Source organism: Bison bison, unplaced genomic scaffold, assembly GCF_000754665.1.
Source record: "Bison bison bison isolate TAMUID 2011002044 unplaced genomic scaffold, Bison_UMD1.0 scf7180017864371, whole genome shotgun sequence".
NCBI lineage: Eukaryota > Metazoa > Chordata > Mammalia > Artiodactyla > Bovidae > Bison > Bison bison.
In genome coordinates this window covers 7,321,005-7,321,610 of record NW_011494943.1, presented here as the reverse complement: position 1 = coordinate 7,321,610, position 606 = coordinate 7,321,005, and the positions used below count along the sequence as shown (strand labels likewise).

At 70.0% G+C, this 606-nt stretch overlaps 1 protein-coding gene across 1 annotated transcript in view; it reads left to right on the top strand.

Annotated features, from left to right (window-relative positions):
- The window catches only part of CASKIN2 (CASK interacting protein 2), a 13,555-nt gene that overhangs the window by 11,701 nt on the left and 1,248 nt on the right, over positions 1-606 (top strand). The window contains exons 20-21 of the mRNA XM_010856499.1: positions 6-155; positions 248-470. Of these exons, the coding sequence (XP_010854801.1) occupies positions 6-155; positions 248-470 (373 nt within the window). The remainder of the gene's footprint in view (positions 1-5; positions 156-247; positions 471-606) is intronic.

Genomic DNA, 606 nt, shown 5'->3' with positions numbered 1-606 from the left:
TGACCCAAGCAGCCTTCCCACCCCCGGAGCTCCAGCCCCTCTGTCTCCCAGCTCCCCGGCCCAGCCCCTCGGGCCCGCCCTGGAAAACAATCGGCGGCCTGGGGAGACGGAGCCCCCGGCTGCCCCCGCCACCCTCATCAAGGTGCCCGGAGCAGGTATGAAGCCAGGGCCTGCAGGGAGAGGGTGGCGTGGGCAGGGCCTGTGTCCGGCTCAGCTGAGTCACAAGCCAACCTCTTTGTCTCTGCAGGAACAGCCCCCAAGCCTGTGTCCGTGGCCTGCACCCAGCTGGCATTTTCCGGCCCTAAGCTGGCTCCCCGGCTCGGCCCCCGCCCGGTGCCCCCTCCAAGGCCGGAGAGCACAGGGGCCGCGGGCCCAGGCCGGGCCCAGCAGAGACTGGAGCAGACCAGCTCGTCCCTGGCAGCTGCACTGCGGGCCGCGGAGAAGAGCATTGGCGCTGAGGAGCGAGAGGGGTGAGCGTGCTGGGAGAACGGGAAACAAGGGCAGCTTCCCCACCCCCGAGTCCTTCCCCTAGGGTCTGGGCATGATGCGGAGGGGACATCGGTGTCATGGCAATCAGATCCTCAGGCGGGGGGGGGGGTCCCCACG